This window comes from Callospermophilus lateralis, chromosome 2 (assembly GCF_048772815.1).
Source record: "Callospermophilus lateralis isolate mCalLat2 chromosome 2, mCalLat2.hap1, whole genome shotgun sequence".
NCBI classification, from domain to species: domain Eukaryota; kingdom Metazoa; phylum Chordata; class Mammalia; order Rodentia; family Sciuridae; genus Callospermophilus; species Callospermophilus lateralis.
In genome coordinates this window covers 50373379-50401358 of record NC_135306.1, presented here as the reverse complement: position 1 = coordinate 50401358, position 27980 = coordinate 50373379, and the positions used below count along the sequence as shown (strand labels likewise).

General features: G+C 40.3%; 1 protein-coding gene across 1 annotated transcript; it reads right to left on the bottom strand.

Moving 5' to 3' along the window:
• Positions 1 to 16: 16 nt before the first annotated feature.
• Saxo1 (stabilizer of axonemal microtubules 1) lies at positions 17 to 27980 on the bottom strand. Its single transcript, XM_076841421.2, has 4 exons — positions 27973 to 27980; positions 24018 to 24197; positions 12890 to 13092; positions 17 to 1020 (listed from the first exon to the last, which is right to left on the bottom strand). The coding sequence occupies exons 1-4, from the start codon at positions 27978 to 27980 to the stop codon at positions 17 to 19; spliced, it is 1395 nt and encodes a 464-aa protein (XP_076697536.1).

Sequence of the window (27980 nt, the reverse complement as noted above, 5' to 3'; positions counted from 1 at the left end):
TAAAAATTTTTCAAAATCAGGCTGACACTGCCAAATCCATCGGGTTAGGGTTTTCTGCATCACCTCCAGAAAGCAAGCTGCTCCTCCGAGAGCCTGGCCTAGAAACTGGCCTATACAACCTGTGCCCCAGGGCATCCACCTCCTCAAAGATGTAACCAGGGGGCTCAGGGTAGGCAGCTGGGCACCTGCACATTTCCTTGGGAGTGAAGCTGATGGAATAGGTGGTCTGGCCCTCCAAAGGAATATTTGCTCGAGGGCCGGACCAAGGGGGCTTACAGCTTTTGGTACTGATAGGTGGATGGGGCACATAGTGGGCCCGAAAGGTGGTCAGGCAGTCCAAGGGCTCTGTGGGAAAGCCCAGGTGGGGGACAGGCTTGGCCATCTCTGTGCGTTTGCTGGCCCACTGCTTGTAGTCGTCCTTGGTGGTAGTAGAGCCTTCGAAACGGAAGCTCTTCTTGATCGGGAGCACGGGTCGGCAGGACTGCGCAGGGGCACCCTTAGGGTATGTGTAATGGGCTTGTACTGTTGTCAGAAGATCCATCTTCTCTTCAGGAGGGACATAAGCAACTGGAGCTTTGGAGAATAACTGGGCCGTCGGCCAAGCTTGGTACTTATCTCGAAACTCGGTGGTGTTCGAGAATGGTGTGTCTGTCCCAGGTAGCCTGGCTGGAGGCTTTGAGCTCTTGGCAGGCTCCCCGAGTAGGCCTCGGTAGGACTCTTTGTGTGTGGTGAGGCTCTCGAAGGGGATTTCACAGGGTCTAAACTTCTCTGCCTCGTGCACAAAGCGCTTCTCCACAGGGTGTGCCACATAGCTCATCTTGTAGTTGGTCAGGTCCTCCAAGGGGATGTTACAAAGGTTGGGTATGGCGGGGGGTTTACAGCTCCTGGTGGTCACGAGGCCCTTCATGGAGTAGTCATCCTGGTGTGTGGTTCTGCTGTCAAATTTGGTGGATTCCAGCCAGCGTTTGTGTTCTGGACGAAGTAGCTCCCGTCTTGGTTGGTTCCAAGGTAAGTAATCAGCTAAAATTAAAGCAGAAGAGGTAATTAATAATAAATCAGGTCCCCCAACTTCCATGTAGTCTAAAAGGCCTCAAAGTGATAAGCCCATTTCCAAGGAGGTGTTTTCTCAGACAAGACAGTCAGAGCTGGAGAGGTAGCTCAGTGGGAGAGCACTTGACTAGGCACTTGAGGAGCAAGCATGAAGCCCTGGGTTCAATCCCCAGTACTGCAAAAAATAGAAAGTCTTCATAACATCCCTAATAAATGGGCACTAACAAAATACCTATTTTATAGATGCAGAAATTGAGGCACAGAGGAATTAAAGAATTTGTCCCAGTTCACTTAGCTAGAAATTAAAAATCACAGATTCAAATCCAGATCCAGAACCCATGGTCTGACCCACTCCAACCTGATTTAACAAAGAACACTGACTATGAGCCAGTCCAGTGTGCTCCAGCCTTTCCAAATGTGATTTTGTTTCGTCTTCACAATAACCCTTTATACTGAGTATGATTGTCTCCACTTTACAGATTTCCAAAAGCAAAGCTCAGAGAAGCTGAGAGACTTGCCAAAAAGTCACATGGCTAATGAGTTAAAAATTGTCAAACCTCTCTGGCATTAAGGAAATGCAAATCAAAAATATACTGAGAGTCAGGTTATCTCACTCCACTAAGAATATATAACAATAAATGCTGGCGAAGGTTCGGGGAGAAGGGAACTCTCATGCACTGTTGCTGGGAATGTAAATCAGTACAGCCACTATGGAATTACTAGTATGGAGGTTCCTCAAAAGACTTGGAATGGGGGGCTGGGGTTGTGGCTCAGGGGTAGAGCACTTGCTTAGCATGTGTGAGGAACTGGATTCAATTCTCAGCACCGCATCAAAATAAATAAAGGTCCATTCACAACCAAAAATTTTTGTAAAAGACCAGGAATGGAACCACCATGTGATCCAGCCCTACCACTCCTTGGTATCTGTCCAAAAGAATTAAGATTAGCATACTACAAAGATACACACATGCCCATGTTTGTAGCAGCACAATTCACAATAGCCAAGCCATGAAATCAATTTAGGTGTTCAACAAAAAGTAAATGGATAAAGAAAATATGAGATATGTACACATGGAGATTTATTCAGCCATAAAGAATGAAATTGTGTCATTTGCAGAAAAATGGATACAAATGGGAGCATCATGGTAAGCAAAATAAGTCAAACTCATAAAATCAAAGGTCATATGATTTCTTTCATATGTGGTAGCTAGAGCCAGGAAAAGGAGAGGAAGGGGGGATTCTCATGTAAATAGCAGAGAGATCAGTAAAGTAGAAGAGGAGAACCAGAAGAGGGAGAGGAGAGGAGGGAAAGGGAAGGTACTGGGGAATGAAATTGATCAAATTATTACTATATGCATGTACAAATATGTCACAATGACAGTCACTATTCTGTACAATTATTACACAACAAAAACCAAAAAAAAAAAAAAGGGGGGGGAATTTAAGCCATACACTTGACTCCAAACTCATGCTCTTCTGACAGCCTACATCAAGTTAGGGGCACCATATTTCTAGGTAAAGATTAAGAAACTAATAATCAGGGAAGGTTTGCAGGAGAACTTCCAAAATTTTTTTTTTTTTTTTAATGAGAAAGATTAGCCAGCTTTACTGGGAGATATCCATCTCAAGAAAAACCTCTGCTGTGGGGCTGTAATGGCCAAAATGAATGAGGCCTGGACCCAAAGAAAATCCAGTGAGAAATGGCCACACAATCTTGAGAAGCAGACACTGTCCTCGGGCATCTCTGCAGGGGATTCTAAAATGACTTTATCACATAGACCTTCAGGGCTGCTCCAGGACTAAAAGTCCAGGTGAGAAAAATCCAACTCAATTCAACCACCTCCACTCTTGCTGCCTTTCTTTTCATAATATTTGGCTCACAGCCATGGCCTATATTGCCCCATTTTGCTCATAAATTACCAGGCCTGAGGTAGCCCAGATGAGCCTGGTGAGCCCTCTGAATCCACAGGGAATCCTCTTACAGCTTTACAAAGGTTTAGAACAAATGCAGCTACCCAGGAGCATTGGATGTATACAGTTAATGTTAGTGAAGTCCACAGGTATATTTTCAACAACTTTATTGAGAATAATTTGCATAACATAAAATATACCATCTAAGAAACCTTTTCCTAACCCAAGATATTCGAGATTTTCTGTTTTAACTGTTACATGTAGGTCTTTGGTCCTTCTGTTTCCTCCCCATCCCCCAGTAGAGGGGATGGACCCCTGGGCATGGTGCATGCTAGACAAGTACAGCACCACTAAGCAAAATCCTAGCCCTTAACCCTTTAATTTTTGAGTATGGCATGATATAAAGGTCTAAAATTTATCTTTTAGGATGTGGATCTCTGACTGTCTCATCATTTATCAAAAAAGACTATCCTCTTCCATACTGAAATGCCCAGTCATCGTTGAAAAAAAAAATGACAATAAATCTGAGGGTTTATTTGTGTATTCTCAACCCAGTCATATTGTCATTTACACCTGGTCTTTATTGTCTTGATTACTGCAGCTTTATAGTAAAGCTTTAAAATTGGGAAGAATAAGTTCTTCATTTTTATTTTCCAAAAGCATTTATTTAAATTTTATTTATATATATAAATTTTATATATAATTCTTTATATATAAAGAATTACCTTGCCAATTTCTTTTTTATAAAAAGAGGCTCCTGGTATTTTGATAGGGATTGCTTTGAATCTATAGATCGATTTTGAAGAAACTCCATTTAAACAATATGGAATCCTCCCATTCCATGAATACAGAATGTCTCACCCCTTACTTAGATTTTATTTTTCTCTGCACTCTGGTAATTTTCATAGTACAAATCTTGCACTGATTTTTTTTTACTTATCTTTTTTCACATTTTATTTTATTCTAATTTGTTATACATGACAGTACAATACATTTTGACACATAATACATATATGGAATATAACTTCTCATTCTTCTGGTTGTACATGATGTAGAATCACATTGGTCACATAATCATACATGTACGTAGGGTAATAATGTCTAATTCATTCTACAATACATCCTACCTCCATACCCCCACTTCACTCTCCTCTGCCTGATCCAAAGTACCTGTATTCTTCCCTAGCCCTCCCCCTTATTGTGAATTAATATCCACATATCAGAGAAAACAATCACCCTTTGGTTTTCTGGGATTAACTTATTTCACTTAGCATGATATTCTCCAGCTCCAACCATTTACCTGCATATGCCATAATTTCACTCTTCTTTAAGGCTGAGTAATATTCCACTGTGTATATATACCACATTTTCTTTATCCATTCATCTGTTGAAGGGCATCTAGGTTGGTTCCATAGTTTAGCTACTGTGAATCAAGTTGCTATGAACATTGATGTGACTGTGTCACTGTAGTATGCTGATTTTAAGTCCTTTGGATATAAACTGAGGAGTGCAATAGCTGGTCAATAAATAAACAGGCTAAGGAACTGAACAGACACTTCACAGTAGAAATACAAATGGTAAAAAAAAATGTGAAAAAGTGTTCAACATCCTAGCAATTAGAAATGCAAATTAAAATTATACTGAGATTTCACCTCACTCCAGTTAGAATGGCAACAATCAAGAGCACCAATCAAGAATACAAGTAACAGGGCTGGGGTTGTGGCTCAGCAGTAGAGTGCTTATCTAGCATATGGGAGACATTAAGTTCAATCCTCAACACCACATAAAAATAAACAAATGTCCAACTACAACTAAAAAAAATACAAGTAATAATAAATGTTGGCAAATGTGGGGAAAGGGTATATTCATACATGGCTGGTAGGACTGCAAATTGGTGCAACTACCCTGGAAAGTAGTACAGAGATTCCTTAGAAAACTTGAAATGGAGCCACCATTTGATCTAGTCATTCTATTTCTTTGTATATACCCAAAAGACTTAAAATCAACATACTACAGTTATAAAGCCACATTAATGTTTATAACAGTTCAATTCACAATAGCTAAGCTGTGGAACCAACGTAGGTACCCTTCAACAGATGAATGGACAAAGAAACTGTTCCATATATATATATAATGGAATACTACTCAGCCATAGAAAAAAGAATAACTTAATGACATTTGCCAGAAAATGGATGAATCTGGAGACTATCATGCTAAGAGAAATAAGCCAATCCCAAAAAAACCAAAGGTCAAATTTTCTCTTGATATGTGAATGCTAACACACAAAAGTGGGTGAGAGGAGAGGAATGGAAGTCCATGCATGGGTTGGGTGGGATGGGGAGAATGGGAGGAGAAGTAGGGGAACAGGAATGGGGAGGGGGAGACGATGGAATTAATTTGACTTAACACTCCTATGTACATAAATACATCACAGTGAATCTCCACATCATGTACAACCACAAGACTGGGATACTAATTAGAATAAGATATACTCCATGTTTGCATAAATATGTCAAAATATACTCTGTCAACCAAAAAGAATTAAAAAATAAAAAGAATATCTTGTTAATGCGCTTCATCAGGCTAAGGAAGTTCTCTTCTATTCCTAGCTTTTTGCGAGCTTTTATGGATATGAGACCTTGCCAAATGTTTTCTATCAACCATCTGGCTTTTGTCTGTTACTTTATTAATATGATATATTACATTGATTGATTATCTGATGTTATATCAACCTTGAATTCCTAAAACAAACCCCACAGCTTTAGTTTGCTCTGTAATTGCTTTTTTAAATTAAAAGTAAACACTTACCTAGTTACATTTACAAGCAACTTTCTTTGTGTAGATTTATTTTACTATCTGTATTATTTCCTTTCAACCCGAGGATTTTCCTTAGTATCTCTCATAAGGGAAATCAGCTTTGTTTTTTCTGAAGGTATCTTTGTTTTGCCTCATTTTTGAAACATAGTATACATTGGATATAAAATTCATGGCCTATCTTCTTTTAGTACTTCAAATTAGTCAACCAATTCTGTTCACTCTTCCATTTTCTTTTTGAAGAGAATCTGTGACTCTTGATGTCCTTACCCTGTATAGAATGAGGTATTTCTCTTCGCTATTTTCCAAATCTTTGTCTTTCAACAGTTTAACTCTAATGTGAGTATGTACCTCTGTTGATTCTATTTGGATAATGTGTCTTGGATGTAGAGGATAAATATTTTTTCATTTTTATTGAGGAATTTCAGCAACTAATCCTTCAAACATTTTTATGCCCTTTTCTTCTCCATTTGGGACTCCTATTATGAGTATGCTGATAGACTTGATGGTAGCCCACAAGTCTCTGATTTTCTATTCACTTTTCTTATTCTCTGTTCTTCAGATTAGATCATTTATGTAGATCTATCTTCATTTATACTAATTCTTTCTTCTGCCAGTTCAAATCTGCTGTTGAGCTCCTTTAATGATTTTTTGTTTTGGTTATTGTTCAATTCCAGATATTCGTTATTACTTCCTTTTATTGATATTGATTAATATGGCTTCCTGCTGTTCTTAGAATAAATTTGTCCAATATTTGTCTTCCAGGTCCAACATCTGGGTTCCCTCAGAGATCATTTCTATTGACAGCTTTCTTTCCCCTATGCATGGATTGTATTTTCTTCTTTCTGTTCATGTTGCCTAACTTTTTGTTAATGACTTACATAAAATGCTGCAGCAACTCTTAATTCTAACCCCTCCATTAGAGCTGTTTTTGTTTATGTTTAGGGAAATATGTGCACTAATTTTATAGTCTTATCTCCCCCCTGCAGTTTGTGGTTACTGATATATTTGCTCATTTTTCAATTATTTTTATTTTAAAATCTGGCTTCACCCTGTATCAGCATAGTTTAGCAGTCAGCCAATGATTAATCAAAAGTTATAATTAAGTACCTCAAGCTTCCACCATTTGTCAATGTATCTATGTGTGGGTAGAGAACATAGTCAAATATCAGACATCTTATATGTCTGAAATGGCTTTTGTTTTCTGCTGAAATTTCTTATGTCTCCTCTACACAAGCCTAGTGCAGAGGTTGATCTCTCTGGAGCCTGCTCAAAGCCTTGCCCCTATGCACAGCCTTTCACACCACTAGGAGTATGTGTGAGTTTATCAAGGCCCACTGTGTTTACCTCATTCTCTGGATCTCCCTGATATATTTCTAGCTTGTCTGTTTATTTGTTTCTTGCCACAATTAGTACTGCAAACCTCAGAAGACTTGCAGAATTTGTCTTCTCTGATATTTTCCCACTGAGATCACTACTATTTTTATTTTTATCAAAACTTTTGGTGTGCCCTATTCCAAGTCAATTTAGACCTCACTGGCAGCAGAGCTATTATTTGTCACAGCCTAGCCTGCCTAGGCAGGACTGCCCCCAACACGCAATGGGAGGAGGAAGGTGGGAGGATAGAAGCAGCTCCAGGATAACACTCACAGTTGCCCACTGCTCATAACCAAGGTACTTCCTCTTAAAGAAGTACCCTCCATTTGTCATATAACTTTGATTGATTTCCAGAGTCTTGGTTTTTTACCACTTTGCCTAATTTTATCATTGTTTTTTGGAGGAGAGGATTTGCCAAGCTTCTTACTCCACCATTCCAGAACTCCTGACATTCCCACCCCCGGGGCACATTCTTAAGTTTACTTTAGGCCAGTAATACTACCAACTATTTATTCAAAATTGACTTCATTTTAATTGAAAATCTAATCTTTCTCCAAAAGCCATTAATGGCTCTATCAGCATCTTGAAAGCATTAGGGGACCTTACAGTGAACCATCTTGCTGAATATAAACCACATGTTCCACCCCAGACTTCAAGCCTCAGTGAAATGGGGCATCTACCTGTAGATACCTGCACAGTGCCTCAGGGGTAAGTGGGACAGGGCTTTGCTGGCCTTCTTCTGTGATGGATGAGGTGTTAAGAAAACAAGTTCCTAAGCTCAAAGTTGCTTCATGTGATTCCTGATACCCAATAATATAGTTAAACCACATTATTATTCAGCCTAACTTCCTCCACCCAGCATTTATTATACACATCAGAAAAAAAGAAAAAAAAACCCTCCACAAGGCCCTGAAAACCTCTGAATTCCACATGACAAACTATTCACACGCCAGGAAAGCCCTTCGGGGCCAGAGTGTCGTGTCGGTAATTGGCAGGAACCTCTTTAAAAGGGATTCCATGCAATAATGTGTCTTTAAAAAAACTTAGCTAAACCTAAAGCTGAGCATCAGTAATTACACTCTCAATCTTTCCAATTGCACAGTGTTTTGGAAATGTCACAAATTACAACCAAATGCTGCTGAAGCATATTTTATTGGTGGTTTTCTAGATCCCAGAAAAGGTGCTGGTCATGAATAGAAATGGAAAAGCTTGAATATTTTTCTGCTTACTTATGTAAACAGAACATATAGACAAAATATAGATAGCACCCATTGAAATATACATATTTAATGACCTTGGTCTTTGGTTTTTCCCTCCTTCCTTTGGAAAGAGAATCGATATATGGCCATAAAACATTAAGGTTGTTATGGGACTTACTAAGGCAGCAAATTTTCACAAGAAATAACTCATCCAAGGGGTGATCACCAAAAGCTAAGGCAGGAGTAAGGCCCCTCATACATACATAAAGTGCTTCAGGACTGAACAAAGAGAAATATAAGGTCATATCCTTCCCCAAACTCATCCTGCCTCTGGCCAGGACCTATCAGGTAATTGGATGGGTAAGAATATGGGTGTATGTATTGCCACACACTGTCACCTAGAGCCTGTGCAAACAGTGATTCAGAACCATTTACTCCTTTATTTATAAACCTTTGAACTCCATTCCCTGTTCTAAGTGCTGGGAAGACAGATATTGGGCATTTAAGACCTAGTTTTGGAAGCCATGATATCATGGGGCAATAATGGAACAAATGAACGAATCAAATTAATGAAACTATTTGCTATGCTCTAAATGTCCACCAAAATTCATGTTTTGAAACTTAATCCCCATTGTAGTATTAAGAGGTGGGGCCTTTGGGGAAATGAATAAGTCATGAGAGCTCTTCCTCGTGAGTGGATTAGTAGCTTATAACAAGGTTAGAGGGAATTGGTGTAAGCCCTTTTATTTTCCCTTTCACCATTTACCATGTGCTAACAGAGCAACAAGATGCCATCGTGGAAGCAGAAACCAGGCCTTAACCTGCTGATCTTAATCTTGAACTTCCCAGCTTCTAGAATTGTGAGGGGTAAAATTCTATGATTTATAAAGTTACCAAATTCAGATTTATTGTTATAACAGTGCAAACAGACTAACATAGTCTTATTTAAAACAAGCCATTAAGACATATAGATTGCAAACTAGCACCTATGAGTCAAATCTAACTACAAATATGTTTCTTTTAGATATATACGGATCTGTTTTAAAATCCAAATTTTAGAGGAAGACTATGAAATCCAAACTCAAGTTCCTACGTACCCAGAACAAAAACCTTGCCCATCTATGCATGCCTGCTCCTGAGCAGTCTACTTTGGACTGCTACTTTTTTTTTTTTTTTACTCTGTTTAAGTAAGCAAGCAATTAACAGGTTATCAGAAGTTTAAGAGAAACAAAGCAAATTGTATTTTCTCAATTTTTACTTTAGCAGTAAGGAAATGTCATCCATGATTTGGTTCCAGCAGCAGAATACTTTTCTCTGGTTTTCAGACAGCAGATTGAGATGTAATATCATAGAAACAGGGAGGAACGTGGGAAAGCTGGAGACAGAAGAGATTAAAGCATGAGTGAGGGTTGGTTCTGTGAGAGTGTGTGGGGTGTTCATTTTGAGGGCTGAGTAGTTTGCTGAGAAGGAGTAACTTGAGTAACAGAAGACTTGAGTGACGCCATTACACCTACCCTGTTCTTGCTCACTCCTACAGCAAGCAAGGAGTAGTTCTCGTTCCCAGACCTCTCCCTGCACCTAGGGCCAGGTGGAGGAGACAGAACTGAACTGAGCAGGCAGGTCTCTGACAAGCCTTTAGCTACACTATTTTAGTCAGCCTTGTCATTACTGTGACTAAAATACCTGACGAGAACAATTGTAGAGGAGGAAAAGTTTATGTGGGGGCTCACGGTTTCAGAGGTCTCAGTCCATAGACAGCTGGGTCCGTTCCTCTGGGTTTGAGGTGAAGCTGAACATCATGGTGGAAGAGTATGGCAGAGGAAAGTGGCTCACAGAAGGATCAGGAAGCAGAAAGAGTGACTCCACTCATCAGATACAAAATATATACCCCAAGGGCACGTTCCCAATGACCTACCTCCTCAGCCACGGTTACCACTTAGTCAATCCCGTGAGGGGATTAATTCACTGACTGGGTTAAAGCTCTCATAACCCAATCATTTCTTCTCTAGATCTTCTTGCATTGTCTCACACATGAGCTTTTGGGGTCACCTCACATCTAAACCATAACATACACCAAGACTAACAAACCATGGGAACCCATAAAGAGGGCATACAGGAGAGTTTGTATTCAGACCTGCCCTATCAGCATCCCGCACCCCCTCCCCTCTGGAGGGAAGCACTTGCTCCAGTTTCATTCCTCCATCCCACCTACTCAGTGGTGTTCCATTTCTGTCTTCCTGTAAGCTCTGAATAAAAAAGGAGAATAACATACCCTGTAGAGGCAAGAGGCACACCACCACGTGCCTAGCTGTATTAACTCCTTTATAAAGCACCTACTATGGCATCTACTATGAGGGGATAATTCACCAAGAAAGCAAAGGAGAGATCCCTGCCACCTTAATGCTTACAGTCTGGCTAAGGAGACACATGTTACTTAAAACAAGACTGTACAATGAGTTACAAGACAAGGGAGTGCAGGGCACCCGTCACACATGTAGCTGGCATGTTGGAAGAAGTCTGAAAAGGCCTCTAAGAGTGTCCATTTCAGCCACCAGCTAAAAGATGTCACTACACAAGGAACGACAGACCCAACAGGGGCTTATGGTGAGAGAGAAAGGTTGAGCCATCAACAGACTAGAGGTCCCAGAAAAGCCAAGTTCTGTCACAGTGAAAGTGAATAAAACAACTGGTCAGGACAGGCTATTGGGATGCACAGAGGCTTCAGAGGTAGGGTAATTTCAGGCTATGATAACATGCAGAATGCAGCATGACAGAAGGTGGAGGGAGGCATTAGAGATAAGTATGAGAGCAGGGTACAGTGGCACTCACCTATAATCCCAACACCTCAGGAGACAGACAGGAGGATCCCAAGTTCAAAGCCAACCTCAGCAAAAGCAAGGCACTAAGCAACTCAAAAAGACCCTGTCTCTAAATTTAAAAAATGCAAAACAGAGATGGAGATGTAGCTCAGTGGTCAAGTGCCCAAGTTCAATCCCTGGTACCAAAAAAAAAAAGTATGGGGATTGACAGGTTGTCAAAGAGGTTCATGACAGTCTAGCCCTGACCTTAGCTCATGAAAGAAGCAGAGAAACCAACTACATGTGGGGTCCTGTTGGATGAGATTTAGGACTCCTTTAGGAAGATTCTTACACTCCCCCAGCCTCCTCACCTCCACCAGCTTAAATGCTCATCTTGACCAAATAAAAGCAACCTTATCACAGTCCTTTAGAGGTTCACAAACGTTTCATGTTTAGAATGCCTTGCCAGGGCAACACTGTACCTCATATACATGAAAATTACTGATTACAAACCTGGCCTCTGTTCCCTGGTTTCCGTCTTTGTAACTATGCTCCACAGTGTGGGAGACTTGCTACACTCTGGCACAACACACAAGTGTCCACATATTGTCTCTCCTACTAGCCAAGGAGGTCAAGGGCAGGTCATTATGCTTCCTAGGACCATGCCTGGTATGTAATAGATACTTGATAAAACATTTTTATATATTTCAAAAAAAGCTAGAAAACAGGATTTTGAATGATTTCACCACAAAGAAACGATATATGTTTGAGAAAATAGCTATGTGCTCCCTGATTTGAACATTATACCATGTCTTTCAGAAGCCCCATAAATTATTATGTGTAAATTTAAAAATAAGAATATATTTTTTAAAAAATGAACTAATCCCATTAATATAAGATTAAAAAATAATTTAAGATGCTAAAAGCTAGCATAATGGTTACATTCTGGTTAGGGAGGTAACTGAAAGGAAGGAGCAGTCATGTGACATTTCTTAATCTGGGGGCTTTTTATTTAAATTAGTTTTGAGTTACAGATTTTTTCTTTATACCTTTATTTGTTTGTTTATTTTTATGTGGTGCCGAGGATCGAACCCAGTGCCTCACACATGCTAGATAAGCACTCCACCACTGAGCCACAACCCAAGCCCCTGGGGACTGTTTTTTATCCAGTTAAAAATTCACTAGTCTATGTAATCATGATACAGACATTTTTCTATAGGTATATTACATGTTAATATTAAGTGGGTGAATGAAACCATCGGTCAATCAGTAGTAGAACTCAACTTAGCTTAAATTTGAAATGCTTCCCCATTGTAGGATTCAGACAACAAGCTAAGGCAGGGGTTAGCAAATAATTTCTATAAAGCCCTGCAGCCTGCAGGGTCTCTGTCATGAGTGCTCAATTTTGCCACTACAGCACAAAAGTGGCCATAGATGATGTGTGAATGAGTATGGCTGTGTGCCAATAAAATACACTTAGGAACATTGATCTCTGAATGTCAGACAATTTTCATACTTCCTGAATAATAATAAGCTTCTGATATTTTCCCAATCATTTAAAAACTTTAAAATCATTTTTAACTCTCCAGATACACAAAATCAGGCCGTTGGCCAGATTTGATCCACAGGAAGTGGTTTGGTGATCCTTGCTCTAAGAGGACTGTATATAGAACATGTTTTCCACCCTGCACACAATCTCAGCCTACCCTTCCCCACCATGCTCCTCCCTCACTCCCCCACCTTTATAAGTAGGCAGACATTCCATCTTGTCACCACATGGATATTTGCTGTCCCGAGGTTTGATGGGGTCCACTCGGCAGAGAGGGTAGGGGTTATAATCTTGTTTATAAGTTGTGAGTAAATCCATATTCTCTCCACTTGGGATGAATGGTTCAGGCTTGCAGATTTTCACTGGTGCCATTTTGTGAGGCCCATAATCTCTCCTGGAAGGAAAATGAGTAAAAGTCATTGTCATCGTTGCCTTGGAATAAGGCTGTTTCCTCCATTTAACCCACCTCTATAAACATCTTCTGAGAAGTATTTTCCTACTCTGTCTAAGCAATTTCTCCTCAATCCCCCACTTTGAAGAGAGGCACCTCCAATCCCTTCTCACCCAAGCCAGGCTCCTGGATGTCATCCTTGACCCTCTTCCCTCATAGCCCCAGAATCTACTATTGGCCAGGTACATTTATCTCTGTGATCCCAATAGCTCCTCGTGCCAAAATTTGTCTCCTTCCTCTACTTGACCGTATAGAAAATGCAGAAAGGAAAAAAGTACAAGAATCAGAGACCTTACATCTTTTGTTTCTTTGCTATCTGGTGTCCCTATTATTTAGAGGGAAAGAAAACAGTAGGATCAAAAAGCAGGATGGTTTTCACTAAATGAAAAGAAGTCCCTTCTCAAAGCATTACATAGTTATAAAACACTCAGGTGCCACCTACACCACCACCAGGAGCCACCCTGGAAACACCCATCTTAGCTTGGGTTTGTGCTGCCCACAAAATAGTATCAACTTCCTGCTTCTCAATTCTAATGTCCCTGCCCCTCCAGGGGCTTCTGTTTTATACAGCAGACTGCTTTTCCCTGGAACCCATTCATCCAACTGGACAAGGGGAAGGTAGATTTTTCCCTGATGGTGCTTGCCAGAACAGCCCCACCAAGGGAAGGGGAAGGTTTCCGGACAGGAAAACATTAGGCCCAAACACCAATAAAACCTACTTCCCGGCCAAAATCTGGAGCAGCATTACTAAGCCATGCTTGACTAGCAAAGGTAACACGCTCTGCTGTAACCTGTCTTGCATGAATTATACACAGGGTTGTCAATAAACCCAAACCAGGTCCTGAGAATGCTTGGACGGATGGGAGGAGGGAGTTAGGAAGCAGGAGAATTAGTCTCTCCAGGGGTCCAAAGGGGGAAATGGGAGATGCTTCAGTTGAGCTGAAGCATACTACTCTCAGGGTAGATCTTAAAATATATCTTAGTGGCAGGTACAGGGCCAGCAGCCCTGGGCTGCCTTCCCAGGGGTTTGCTATTGGCAAATATCAACGGGAGGCTGAGTGACCGGAGCCTCTGAACTGACTGTGTATTTGTGGGCTTATGGAAGGAATCCACTAAATGAGAATGAGAAGCCAAGGGTCAGCTCCATACTTCTAACATTCTTGTGAACAAGTACCTCACCCTGGAGTCTGCTCAGTGCTGAATCAATGGCAGCAGGAAATTAGGAGGGTAAGGCTTTAGGCTGCAGAAATAGATAGAAAAGACCAAAAACCAATTAACTGGAAAGTTAACTTTTTGTGCAAAATTTTATGTTCTGAAGGGAATGTCCCCAAGGAAAGTTGAGCTCTCAGAAAGGAGGCAGTGGGGCTTCAAGGCAACCTAAAACCATATGTCCCTAAACCATCATAAACCCATGCTCAATCATGGTTACTCAAGCCCATAGACATCTTCACTTCCAAAGCATATCAGGAGATACCAAAGGCAAGAACAAAGCCAGAGGCCCAGGATGCAGTGCAGAGCCCTGCTGACCAAGACAACCCTGATCTTGGTCCTGCCACAGCTAAGCCCCAAGCTCAAGACCATGGCATCCTCTTCTGCCATTACTCCTACCAATGAAGCAACTGCCTCTTCTCAAGATACTGCAAGAACCTTCACTCAAGAGTGAAGCACACTCTCTGACAATTGAAGCACACGCACTGCCCCTAGCTCCTGTGCTTCCCCAGGAAAAGAGCAAATGAATGCTATCGAATGAGCTCACCAGCCTGCAGACTATCCCAAAGTTGGCTTCTCAAAGACAAAAGCAGATGGAGTAAAATCCTTGCTCACCACATTTAGGGAAAGAAATTGTCAGTCTACTTCAGTACAAAATTCAAGTCCCTTTGTAAATGTGCACCTATGGTTGAACCCACTGATCAGCTATAACTAAGGCAAACAGTTATGGGTATTGAGGGGAGAAGTTATCCATTTCCGAAGAGAGAACAATTTTTTAAATCTAAAGTTTGATTCACTTAGATCTTACCCCAAAACAGTTACCGTGGCTTATAAGTGAATCTACTCAGAATTTATGTGTTCCCTCGTTATGTTTTTATGTTGATTGAGAACATTCACTGAAACATATCATTAGCCACAACATAAATGCATGTCCCCCAATCACATATAATCTCACAGTTCATGTAAAAGAAAATCTTTATTCTTCCCAGAAATTGCTCAAATTTAGTAGCCCCCACCCAACAAGAGAACACCAAATCTTCCCTTTCTTTCTGTGGTATATTCCTCAGTGCTTGTGCCCCCTGTGACTATGAACCTAGGGGAAAAATTGCTTAAAGACCTGAGTTTCTTTGAGGTAAGTAGCTATAAAAGTTATAGAGTATGGAAGGCCAAGAGTTAACCTCAGAGTTAAGCAAAGGTTAAAGTGGCCCTGCTGGGGAAGTCATAACAACTTGACTTCAACTCATTTGGCAAAGCTAACGAAAGGTGTTTGACAAGACTCTGACAAAAGAGGAAATAGCATAACAGCTACCTAAGGTCACGAGTCTGGAAGTGGGAAATGGAGATTTTTCACCATGACAAATAGGTCATGCAACACTTTTTTTAAAAAAAAAAGAAAACTATTTTTAATGTTCATGCAAATTTCAGAATTTGTTATAGTGCCCAAGGAATCCATCATATTAAAATAGAATCCATGTTAAGAGGATTCCATTTGCCAAGGCAAATCTCCTACACCCTTACCCGGAATCCCCTCCCTCTAAGGATTCTCTTTTGAGGACCATTCTCCTGCATCCTATGTGTATTCACTTCTTTCCCTGACTCATCTCTTTTCTGTCCATATTCAAACCTGTCCCAGTCTCTTCCATCTTAAAGAAAATATGACATAACCCTCACTGGACTCTATTATAATCTTCCAGTCTTCTCCTCTTCCCCTTCCTCTCTTCCTGAAAGTGTTGTCCACGGGTGGTCTACATGCCTCCTCTCATGCCATGCCCATCTGGTGCTACTCCCCACACCCACCAAAGCCATCAAGTACCACCTTGTTTCCAGGTCCATCACGATTTCTCATCCTTTTCCCACCGTGCCCTCTTGGAGTTATCTATCCTCTGACCTTTGTAATACTCCCTTTCTGGACTTCACACTCCTCAGGGTTTGTCTTTTTCTCCTCTAGAGGGTTTACCTCTTTGTCCGTTGATCTCTTTCATTATTTCCACATATGATTTCTAAACTTCCCAGGGGTCAAAAAGCTCCCTTCTAAGGAAGCCAATATAGTACCCAGGCAAGTTGGGGAGCCCTTTCTAGACCACTGAGAAAAATCCCTTGGCTGAATCACTCTCTCAAATCTTGGCTCTGATCCTGACTGGACACACTGAGTCCTTCTCATCTTCACTGAAACCGACGGGATTCCAATATGTGCCCTCCAGGATTCAAAGTGCCTTTCTTCTCCTCTACCCTCAACTCCTCCAGTGCTACTACTAAGTCAGAAGCTAACATCTGTCACCACTTCACATAAACTCTGGAGGAAAAAAATCTTCAACTATCTGAAAGCACTAAAGAATGATCAAAATAAGCAGATTCTGGAGGAGAGCCAACAGGTGGGAAAAGGAATTGGCTCTGGACGAGTCTTCACTGGTTAAGTTTCCATTAACTGCTTATGATTCAAAGCTCCCAGCCTGAAGGCAGGCTCCAGTCTGTGCCAAGTCAGGCAGCTAAAAGGCCAGTGTTTCTTTATTCTCTCTATTGACTGAAGAACAAGAAAACCAAATTGGAAGCAACCATGAATTATAGGACATAAGGAAGAAATCCTGAAGAGGAAAAAAACAAGGACAGGAAGCCAAAATTCTGCATACAGCTATGTCCAAATCTCTGCCTGATCCCACTTCTGAGATGGTCCTCAGAAGAGAATCCTTAGAGGGAGAGAATTTAGGATAAGGGTGTAGGAGATTTGCCTTGGCAAGAGGAGGGACTCCTCTTAACATGGATTCCACTTGCACAGGGCAGACTTTAAACAACCATGCTCAGGACTTTCATCTTTAGGGAGCAGGTTTAGTTCACAGAGGATGGAACTGCTATTTGAGCTGCTATCCAAAACATGGAATTCTTACTTCAAAAGTCCAATCAAGTATTACCTTCCTGATAAACAAGCAAGCAAACCAACAAAAATGCTCTTCAGAGGAATGTAAAAAAGAAAAAGGAGTCTCCACGACATTGGCTCACAAATTTAATCCAGGATGCATATCATCAAACACAATTCAAAGGCTCTAAAATTGCCCTGGCAAGTCCGGGGCTGAGAGCTTACCTGCTCTTTTGTGTTCATCCATTCTCAGGCCCAACCTTATCAAGGGGAATAAGTATATTCCCAGTGGAAGAGCTCTGAATAGGGAAATAGACTGCCCTTGATCAGAAGATGTATAAAATCCAGTAAGTTGGGAAAAGACTCAAGCCTACTACCAACTTTCTTGCTTCTTTCATGACTTTTGGAAAGGATACCAAACACCCTCTTTTGGTGCTTCCCTCTCTTCTAGTTTATTAAGAAATCCCATTGATAAATGAAAGAATCTATGCTGCCAACTCCCTATCCTCTGCCTATTGGCCAAACTCATCCAGTCAAACCCAATTCTGTTGCCCCTTCTACCCATGGTCCTCCCTTTTAGAATAAAAACCTGATACCACTGAAGACTCACCTCTTTTTTGAGATTATTCTTTTTTCCCCCATCTTTAGGGAGCAGGTTTAGTTCACAGAAATAATGTCCCAAGAGGGGGACCCAAGTGTTTTACATAATGACATGCCTACGGGGAAATGAAGCTTGAAGTGCAAACCCCTTGTTCATAAATTGATCTGAGAGCTATTTGAACTAAAGGTAAATCCTACTATGCAAGAGAATAACCAAGGGCTTCAAGAAACGTTCATAGTAAGAAGGGCTGGAAATCTCAAGCATTCCCCTTATGGCACCTGCTGTAAATCCCCAAGATTTACAGTCAGTGAGGGTTGTGTGCAGCTGCAATTGTGCCTCATGCTGAGATGATAACCTTTCCAGAAACCAGGTGTTTTTTGTGTCTGGGCTTAATCACCAACCCAGCCAAGCCCTGGGCCACATGACTTTATCATTCAGCAGGTGGGAACCCTGTGTCCAGCCTCAGAAACTAAGCAGACTTGGCCTTTAGATAGGGAAGTGGGTGAGATGCTATGGAAACAGGGGTCCTAGGGGCAAAGGGTGACAATCTGTGCAGATCCCGGGGTATGTAGGCACAGGGCTGACCCATTCCTTCCCCCAGAAGCCTCTGGTGGAACACCCAGATAACAGCTTCCCTACATTTCCTGGAAGGAGCACAGTATTATTCTCAGTTCAGGAAAATTAGTGCCCAGCATGGCAGGCACAGGATTGAGACATGGTGAAATGAAGGTGCAAGGGAGAGACGAGATGCCCTTGGATCCTCCCCTCATGGCTTCTCTTTTTGAAGGAAATAGAAGAGAGGCCCATGTCTGCTCTTGGTCCTCGCCACGGGTAAGCTTGATTCTACCGCGTTTTTTTTAAGCGTTTATGATCATTAATAACACATTTTAGAAATTCTTTCAGTAACTTCCCCCCTTCCCTTTAGCTGCATCTTAATGTAAGTTATATTTATTGTCACTCTGACTCTGGCAGGAGCACAGGGGCCTTCTGGATAATGTGTTTATTATTGTAAGTGACACAAGGTAGGAATAATTTAGGACAGGTCAGAGGCTAAGTTTTGTTTTGCAAAGCACCATCAGAAGGGAGGGTTTGTGGGATACATCTGGGGGCCTCAGAGCTAGGCCACGGAGCAGTGGTCCTGCCCCAGAGTGAGGGCTTGTCTTTGTTATCCTAAGCCGTAGGCCACAAACAAAAAGCATCTCCCAACCTCTAAAGCTCAAAGCACCTTTATACTTTCAGGACAGGAAATAGATCCCTAATACCACAATATGTGAGGCTTATAACTTTACATCCCACAAGGAGCTCTCCACTTCCTGCTAATTGTATATAAAAAGATGAGAACAGTTGCACATAGCAGAGGATGATGTTGACAAGTCACCCCTCAACACTACTCTCATCCCTTTCTACCAATTGGGGTCTTTCCCATGTGTCTAGGACTCTTCCCTAGAGTTGCCCATGGTTCTTTTAGTATTTGTTCTTTTTATTCATGACAGTAGAATGTATTTTGACATATCATACATACCTGGAGTATGACTTCCCATTCTTGTGGTTGTACATGATGTGGAATTACACTGGGTGTGGATTCATATATGAATATAGAAAGTTATGTCTGATTCATTCTACTATCTTTCCCATTCCCAACCCTCTCCCTTCCCCAATTCCCCTCTGTCCGAACCAGTGAACCTCAACTCCCCCACACACACACATACCCTTATTGTGACTCAGCATCTGCACATCACGGAGAATATTCAGCCTTTGGTTTTTTGGGATTGGCTTATTTCACTTAGCATGAGAGCTCCATTTCTATCCATTTTCATTCTTCTTTAAGGCTGAGTAATATTTCATTGTTTATATATATCACATTTTCTTTATCCATCCATCTATTGAAGGGCAGGCATCTATGTTGTTTCCATAGATTGTGGTGAATTGAGCAGCTATGAACATTGATGTGACCGCATCACTACAGTATGCTGATTTTGTCCTTTGGGTATATGCAGAGGAATGGGATAACTGGATCAAATGGTGGTTCCATTCAGAGTTTTCTGAAGAATCTCTGTACTACTTTCCAGAGTGATTGCACCAATTTGCAGTCCTATAAGCACTATATGAAAGTACCTTTTTCCCTACATCCTCCTTAACATTTATTGTTACTTGTATTCTTGATAACTGCCATTCTGACTGGAGTGAGATGAAATTTCAGTGTGGTTTTAATTTGCATTTTTCTAATTGCTAGTGATATTGAACATTTTTTCATATATTTGTTGATCATTCATATTTCTTATTCTGTGAAGTATCTGCTCTGTTCCTTTGCACATTCATTGATATTTGGTTTTTTTGTTAAGTTTTTTAGTTATTTATATACCCTGGAAATTAATGCTATGTCTGAGGTGTAGGAGGCAAAGATTTTCTTACATTCTGTAGGCTCTCTCTTCATGTTTTTATTTGCTGTGAAGAAGTTTTTTAGTTTGATACAATCCCATTTATTGATTCTTGATTTTACTTCTTGCATTTTAGGAATCTTGAAGAATTCGGTTCCTAAGCTGACATGATAGAGATTTGGGCCTACTTTTCCTTGTATTAGGCAGAGGGTCTCTGGTCCTTGATCCACTTAGAGTTCAGTTTTGTGCAGGATGAGAGACTGGGGTCTAATTTCATTTTATTACATATAGATTTCCAGTTTTCCCAGCACCATTTGTCAAAGAGGCTATCTTTTCTCCAATGTATGTTTATGGCACCTCTGTCTAGTATGAGATAACTGTATTTATGTAGATTTCTTTCCATTTTTTCTCTTCTGTACCACTGATCTTGATATCTGTTGGTGCCAATACCATGCTGTTTATGTTACTATAGCTCTGTAGTATAATCTAAGGTCTGGTATTGGGATGCCTCCTGCTTCACTTTCTTGCTGAAGATTGCTTTAGCTATTCTGGGCCTATTATTTTTCCAGATAAATTTTATCGTTGCTTTTTCTAGTTCTATGAAGAACATCACTGGAAACTTAACAGAAATTGCATTAAATCTGGATCGTGTTTTTGGTAGTATTGAAGCCAGATTTAGATAGGCAGTCAGTATAGATAGGTAAATCAAGTCAGGGTAGGTCAGATCAAGGAGGCCAATTTTGAGTGAGTCCAGAAAGTTGCAGACTGTGCCCTAAGGGATTGAAATGTTTATTTCTTAGAGCCCTTTCTCCACCCTTATCAAGAACCTCACCCTGCTCCAACCTGTTGCTAAGGTAACCTGTCCCAGGAATTGCCCCACCTATAGGGAGCTATAAATCTGTTAATTAAGGTGCCCTGGGCTGCACCATCCTGCCCTTCCCCCTTCAGTCTAGCAGTTTCTCACCTTTTGACCATCCCACCAGCATTCCTGGGCCTAGTCATGCATGCAGGAGGGAGAAAGATAAGGGGAAGAGGGCAGGAGAACAAAGGAAGCCTAGGACATGTAAAAAGGGCAGAACGCCTCGCTTCTTGGGATACCAGGATACCAGCTATGGTCCCCTTCTCCCTCCTGGGAGAAGTCTATGTTACCCCCTTTTGAATAAACACTGCTTTATATGCTTGCCTTAGCATGTTTCTCTAATGTTCAAACTTCAACATGTGAGGAAACAGAACTTGTCACCAATAACCAGTGGTATCCGTATGGTCATTTTGACAATATTAATTCTGCCTATCCAAGAACATGGGAGATTTTTCTATCTTCTACATTCTTCAATTTCTTTCTTTAATGTTGTCTTCATTATAAAGGTTATTTCATCTCTTTTGTTTATTGATTCCCAAATATTTTATTTTCTTGGAGGCTATTGTGAATGGGATAGTTTTCCTAATTTCTCTTTCAGTTATTTCATCACTGATATATAGGAATGCAGTTTAAAATTATGGGTATTTATGGTATATATAGGAATGCAGTTTATTTATGGGTATTTTATATCCTGCTCCTTTGCTGAACTCATTTATGAGTTCTGGAATTGTTCAGATGGAGGTTTTTGGGGTCTTCTAGATATAGAATCATGTCGTTAGCATATAGGGATAGTTTGAGTTCTTTTTTTTCTACTTGTATCCCTTTAATTTCTTTCTTCTGTCCAACTCTGGCTAGAGTTTCCAGGACTTTGTTGAGTAGAAGTGGTGAAAGAGGGCATCCCTGTCTTATTCCAGTTTTCTCCAGAGAATGCTTTCAATTTTTCTCCCTTTAGAACTATGTTGGCCTTGGGTTTAGCATAGATAACTTTTACAATGTTCAGGTATGTTCCTACTATCACTAGTTTTTCTAGTGTTTTGAACATGAAAGGGTGCTGTATTTTATCAAGTGCCTTTTCTGCATCTATTGAGATAACCATGTGATGCCCACGGTTCTTAAAAGGAAAAACAACAATGCTCAGGAACGGCTCATCTCTCTTGATATGGTCTTCAAAAATCTTTAGTTGTTTTCTTAGAAAAATGAAGCCCAAACTGTAAGATTCATATTGCTTAGTAAAATATAGTTTGAAAAGGCTATTCTTTCCATGTATCAGGACCCAGAAAGATTGTGCTTAAACCAAATTATTTAATATATATACTTAACGTTGACCTAATCTAGGTCAAGCCTCAGACAAGGCCTTAGCTACCTCCCATTATCATGCCGCTCCTATCCAACAGTTGCCACCAGGCTCAAAAATCCCTTGTTTTCAGTTCTCCCCTTATGGGTCCTCAATCCCCTAATTCAGACATGGACTTTCTATAGATCTAGAAGACAGCAATTTTTAGTACATAAGAATGCCTCCAACTCAAAATCTCAGTGGAGGATATTTCTAGTCCTATCCTCAGGAAAAGTTGTTGTTTCACCTGGGCCATCTGGAATCTGCACTAGAAGAACACAAAGTTAGGAGGCAAAGGGAGAACAAAAGGAAAAGAAGTCACCAGATCCTAAGCACCTGTAACATACAAGCACTGTGCTGGAACTTTTAACACATGATTATCGCCATACCATAGCAAGTCTGCCCTTTAGGGATAAGGAATAGGAAGGCACAGAAGGCATCAATCTTCAGGTCACACCTCTAGATGAATCTACAGCAACTGAGAAACCCTGTTCTCAAAGATGTCCCTACCTTACAGAACCACCAGCCAGGCATCACCACCTGGAGGTCACTGTCAGGTTGATGAAGGTGACTTAGGAACAAAGCATCAAGCAGTCCAGCTACAAGAAAGAAATACTAATCAGGCACCTACGGAACCACCTGTCAATCAGCAGTGTCTCCTGGCCAATCCTGGATATTAGCCAGCTCCCCCGACCAACCCCAGTGGGACAAAGGACTCTAAAAACCCCTTTTCCTATCCCAAGCTCTCCCTTCATGCCCTAAGCCCCATAAAATTTCAGTCCAGTCAAGCCCCCTGCGCAGTTTCTTCTCAGACCCTTTCTTATCTGGCTCTGTTAGTCTGATAGAGTTAGACCCGGGAGTGGAATCTCAATAAAGACTGGTTCAGCAGCCTTTTTAATCTTCCTCCTTTTGGTCACTTCCGCTGCCTGACCTAGTCAAATTGTCAATGGAAGACTCAGCTAGAATCTTGGAACATGTAGAAGGATACTCAGATTGAGCATTTCCTCAACCCCAACTCAATATAGAAACCTCTGTAACACCTATACACTGAGCCATGTGGTTCTACTTCTGAACAGACCCAGATCCATCCAATCTTAACTTGAAAGTCAACTAGAGCAAATCAGGAGTATTTTTAAAAGAAATCTATTCTTTATTCATATTTCTTGAACATTCAAGGAGACCCCAATTCAAAATCTATAGCATAGTTTAAAAAAATGGCCATGCTTTCTCTATTATCAATTCACTTCCACCACCACCATCATCCAAACTGACCTGAAACCTCTCAAGAAACCCAAAACTTGTTTTTCTGCATCAACCTCCCCTGTCTTTCCCTCCCTTTACTACTTGACTTAACTTCCCTCCTTTATTATATAGACCATTTTGGCCTTTCCCTTGACCCCCACCCCTTCAGTAAGCAAGAATTCTCTCTCTTTAAAAGTGGGTTTAGGAACAACTACATGGTCTAATAAATGCAACATTTTCTTTCAGAGATATACTACATTAATATTACAGCATCTATATGCTATGTTAATATTGTACATTAGTGCACTCATGTTATACATTAGTACTGAACATACCGTACATTACTGCATTAGTGCTGCACATTCACACACCAGCATGACTTGCTGGTCACTCACCTTGATGTGCTCAGGCCTTCCATCGGTATGGACCCCTTCTGGTACTCCTTCCGGGGCTTGAAGGACTCTCTGGGCAGGTAAGAGTGGTAGACAGGGTAGTTCTCGGTATATTCGGAGAGAAGACATGGTTTCTGTGTTTGATCATAAATCTTGGTAGGGAGGTGTGGACAGTGATGCCGCCTATAAAAGACACAGGGAGTTCAGTTGGCTACCTTCTAGGGAGGAATACATTCATTTTAATAATTCCACAATCTTTCAAAATGTGACCCAGATATAAAATCTTCTGGTTGCCACCTTTGGAAACTAGAACTTTTCCCTACTAAACTATGTGAAGTGGCTAGAATTTGAACCATAGTCTATAACTGCTGTTGGTCAAATACCTTGGCCACAAAATTAGAAATGAGCACTGCTGATGTTCAGCTGTTACAAATGCCACACTATTTGCATAAGAACTGAAAGTCTTTCCACACCACAACAATATATCAATGGCTATGGCCCCCGACCTGAGTGCAGCTCTACTTGCCACAGACCCTTTCCTGAGGCCTCCAACCATCCAGCAACTAAGGGCTTACTACTGACCTAACAGGAGGCTGTCCAAGGCTTCACTTTTGGGCCCAGCTAGTATCTTTGCTAACTGATTGGTTCATGTTCCATACAAATGGTATCATGCAAAGCAAAACTGCCTCAGTTCTGAGTCCACTGGACACCACTTACTATGTGAAATCATTTTTCATGGTAAAAGTTTCATCCATTTATTCTTTCAGGTCTCACCTCAATTATGTCATTCTTAGAAATATTTACCCTGATTATATCTTACACCTAAACACCCCACACACACATCTTCCTTCTCTTCTCCCTGCATGTGCCTTTCTTGTGGCTTACTGTCATCTGCTACTGGCATATCTGTTTGTGAGTTTACTTATTGTCTATCTCATCTGTTGGCTCAGGACCTTCCCCCACCGTGTTCACACTGCATCCCTCCTACTTCATATCCTGTACATAGTAGGCATCAGTGAACACCTATCGAATGAATGACTGAGTATGTAAATGAATTCAGAAAGTGATAAATAGATAATATTTTAAAGTTATAGTTTATAATGAGCTTTTTCCATTTTACAAGCATGGTAATGAATGAAACTAATTCTACTTACAGCAGGACAAAGGGCAGCTGTTGGAGCTGTCAACAACCAAGTAAGCAGCAGCTAAATTATTTGTGTGCTCACACACAATCCCTACAGACCAGCTGGGGCACCTCTAGTCATCAGGCACCAGCACAACCTCCAGGTTAGTGATTTCCAACTTAGTCACATCAAGGAGTGACATGGAATTGTTTTTACATTTTAATTACATAAATATATAGTACTTGGGTAGCATATGGGGAGAGGAGAGAAAATCAAAGAGAAAGAGACTCAGAACTCATTATTGCTTAATGGAAAGCTATTTTCCAGGCAATAATTGGCATGATGCTCCTGTTGTCATTAAATCCAATACTTCCATGTGTTGCTGCCACCATTGCTGTTCTACGCATCTCTCTGCACCCTCAGAAATTACCAACATGTATGATCACATGAAAAGACCTGCCTGTTAACAAGTACCTTCAGAGATGTTCCTATCTGTTTTCTTCTCATTTGTACATTTGTGTATTAGGAAAAGACTTAAATTGCTATAAAATTGTCTCGTTTACTATTATCTTTATTTAAAAAGTGCTATTGATTTGTGGTAAACATTTTAGATACAGTCTTCCCCCGAATGGATATAGTCTAAGACCGCAGTGGATGCCTGAAACCATAGACAGTCCTCACCCCTATTTATACTGTTGTCTCATAGACATAATGTCTATGATAAAGCTTAACCTACAGTAAGGGATTAACAATAACTTACTGTAGCTCTTAACCTCAGTCTATGATATTTTTTCCCTTATTAAGTCAAGAACTTTCACCTTCTCTCTTAAAGGAATCATTTCACAGCTTCTCTTTGACATATTTGAACTGCTAACATCATTCCTCTTGCAACTTTGGGGCCACTATTACATAAAATAAGGGCTACTTGAAAATATGCACTTCATACCATAACAGTTGACCTGAAAGCTGAGTTACCAAGTGACTAACAGGTAGGCAATGCGCATTCAGCATGGATATATGTTGGATAAAGGATGAGTTATGGACCTAGTGAGATGGTGATAGATTACATAACACTGCTCAGAATGGCACATAATTTTAAACTTATGAATTATTTACTTCTGAAATGTTCCATTTAATATTTTCAGACTGTGGTTGACTGAGTAATCATCAATAAGCGAAGAATACTGTATTCCTAACTACTTACAGAGAAATCTTCCATATGTATCCTGTCCTTATTGTATGAATACCTAAACTTTCCAGTATTAAATACAATTAATAAAAGTTTAGTTTTCTTTTTTCAAAATGCACATCATTGTCATTTTATTACAAAGCTGACTACATTCTATATAATAAAATATAATATCTTATTAATAAAATATCTTCTAATTGGTGCATTAATTAATGATACTTTAAAATATCTTCTGTTCACTCAAGAGATAAATTGATATGTTCACAAATAAACAAAACCACCATTTCCTACTATATATAAATATTAGATATTATCATTATTTCTGTGCTCATAATCAATGCAATTATCTGAGATTTCAATCTAAGCCAGTTAGTACCCTGTTACTTTAGGATTTCTACAAACCTCAAATCAAAAACGAAGAAATATTGCTTAGCAAAAAATACCTTTATCTACATTTTCTCCCCTGCACTCCAAGAGAAAAGTCAAGATTTTACTAAGGATTTCTTGGAATTTGCAATAAAATGGACTCAGGAGTCATAGCCATATATTCCCTCCTAAAGGTCCCTATTTTTTGAACCAGTTCAATTTACATTTTCATGCCCCCTTTCCATATTGTTAATTTTTTTAAAATGTAACACACTGTGCTTATTTCAAAAGAAAAATAAATTTAATTGCAAAATACTGCAATTCAGTATCCTGAGAGTGGAAGCAATAAACTTCCAACCAGATGCTGAAATTCCATTAAATGGAATTATATCAACCTATATTTATAGGATATGTGTTATTTGATTTATTATTCATTAACTGAAACCTTGCCTCACTTTGAAATATTAAAAACAATTATCCATAAATGTTCATTGTCCACATTTGCTCATAGTAACATCTCCTTTTGCTAACTGAACCCATAACAGCCTGAATACCCACCAAGACCCATGTTTATCCCACCCCTTAAAATAAAAACAAAGTCTGAAATCTCCATGTCCCAGAAGCTAATTCAGCATCTAATATATTTATTTAGTGGTTGGATAAACACACAGTTAAGCAGTATGTAAAACTGCTAAAAGAAGGACATTTAAAAGTCATCAGGAAAAGGAAAATGACTGATATGTTCTATCGGTAGATTCAAAAGGAAAGACACTCGGATTCTCAGTTTTTATGGAACAAGTTAGTGCCTAAAGAAAGTTGTGAAATCACCACAGTTGGAGTATTTAAAAGTAGACTTGATGGCCATGAAGTAAAGAACTGAGACCTCTTCAAGCTGGGACTAGAATCATTTCACCAGCTGCCTTGGCCACCTCACTCAGGTGCATACCCACACAAACCCAGATGGCACCAAGAGGCACACAATGAAAGGGGAGGGCAGGGGTCACCTTAATCTACCAGAACTCTCTGAAGTCTTTCCACTCCAGAATTTATTACTCCAGAGGGAAAAGGAAAATATCCTGACTTTCTCTAATACCTGGTAAAGGGAATAGGAGAGACCCTTTGATGGAAACTCAGAAAAAGCTAGTAATTGTTGGCTTTCAGCTTCAACTCCAAACTAGAATCATAGAATTTTAAAATTGAAAGGGGCCATGGAGAATATCTGATCCAATGTCTTCACTATGCAGATGAAAAAACAGAAGCTCAGAAGGATGCTCATTACCTTGTCAT